This window comes from Penaeus monodon, chromosome 23 (genome assembly GCF_015228065.2).
Source record: "Penaeus monodon isolate SGIC_2016 chromosome 23, NSTDA_Pmon_1, whole genome shotgun sequence".
Lineage (NCBI taxonomy): Eukaryota > Metazoa > Arthropoda > Malacostraca > Decapoda > Penaeidae > Penaeus > Penaeus monodon.
Genome location: NC_051408.1, coordinates 37176870 through 37178423, shown reverse-complemented (window position 1 = coordinate 37178423; position 1554 = coordinate 37176870). Strand labels below are relative to the sequence as shown.

The following is a 1554-nucleotide window of genomic DNA, read 5'->3' as shown; positions in this document are numbered from 1 at the left end:
CAGGACAAGGCCAAAGACAAACATAATTCCTCTTTATGTGCTGCCCACATGAATAGTCAATCAGCTTATAAGCGCCCTTCATGTACCCTGCCCTCATAGGAGCCAGGTTAGATAGTAGGTAACCTTCTGCAGCCAGCAGTTCCTGAGTTTCAAGTTCTGGAAAAAAATAGAGTTAAAATCAAAATATTGGCTCTTTTATGACTAAGGAAGCTCAATTAAGTCAATGAGTTATTACCTAATAAAGTAATGTCAAGACTTGTATGTGGCGAGATACAAAATATACCTACTTAAACCTCACACAGTCAAAAGAGCCTATGCACAGTATCAAAAGTTCAAAAGTCTCACAGAGTATCTAAGTGACACACAGAATATAGTATACTCTAAACTACTTATATAGACCACATTCATTTACAAAAACTAATCCTGGACTAATTGTTAACCCTGTATGGACCACATATACTTTTCTTGGTCACCGAAAACAATGTTTTGAGTTTCTGACATATAATGACCCCATAAAGGTCTCAGTGCAATTTTTCAATTCCAACATGATAATTTATCATGTTGGTATCTATTTTATATGAATCATTCTTTTATCACTGTAATGTTGATAATAAATTTGTCTTTATGATCACTTGTCATTGAGAAAATAGTAAAAAAAAAAAAGGCTGCCCTTCCTATGTGCAGTGTTCAATAGCTGATTGAGTATGGCAGCCCTCAGACTCAACCTATCAGTTTCCAGAGTGAGGAAGACAAGACAAATTTGTCAGATCTTACAGAAGGGGTTCAAGTTTATTCTGCGTTATTAAAAGCCAATGGATGCTCATAACATAACTACACCAAGCAAACAGTGATAATCTTCATATAATAACCATTTCTTATAACTTTTTTATATTCTAAAATCATTAAAAAAAATTTAAACATAAAAAACTGATATCAGTGAACAGACAAAATGCATGTAAGGATCTGCTTGTACCACTCCATACAATATATTACACACTAACAAAATAAAATTAGAAATTTATACATCCTTGTTTCACCTCAGATACACAAGGCTTTATCTAACCTACATAACCTACATAACTACATTACTGAAATAATAATAAAATGCAGAACACACACAAAAAACAAGAAAACATATCATCTAACATACCCTCTGGATATAACTGCATAAGAGTTATTTCCTTATCCTCATAAGCCTGACTGTTAAGCATATTGCTGCACTGGTCTTCTGGAAGTCTTTCTAATCTCTGGTCTGCTTGCCAGCAAGGAAGAGGTCTCACTGTCTCCTGTAAAAAACAACTGCCTTTAGTCACTGCTTTACATTTACAATGCAGACTGAAATTTGCAGTGGTATTTACTGAAGTTTTAAGCATTTTAGTGTTCTAGTTTTATGTTCCTAATGATTATCTTAAAAAGTATGAGTAGTGTTTATATTGACAAATACTTGGTTTTACTAACCTAAAATGCTGATGAGGAATGTCTACAACCTAGTTAATTTAAGTGCCATTATTAAACCACTACAAATACTGATTTCTTGAGCACATGAAACATAAT

The 1554-nt window shown here is 33.5% G+C and overlaps 1 protein-coding gene across 1 annotated transcript in view; it reads right to left on the bottom strand.

Moving 5' to 3' along the window:
* Positions 1–1554, bottom strand: part of LOC119588230 — a gene marked incomplete in the record, with an annotated part of 18655 nt that overhangs the window by 4136 nt on the left and 12965 nt on the right. The window contains 2 exon segments of the mRNA XM_037936930.1: positions 23–156; positions 1151–1286. Coding sequence (XP_037792858.1) covers positions 23–156; positions 1151–1286 — 270 coding nt within the window.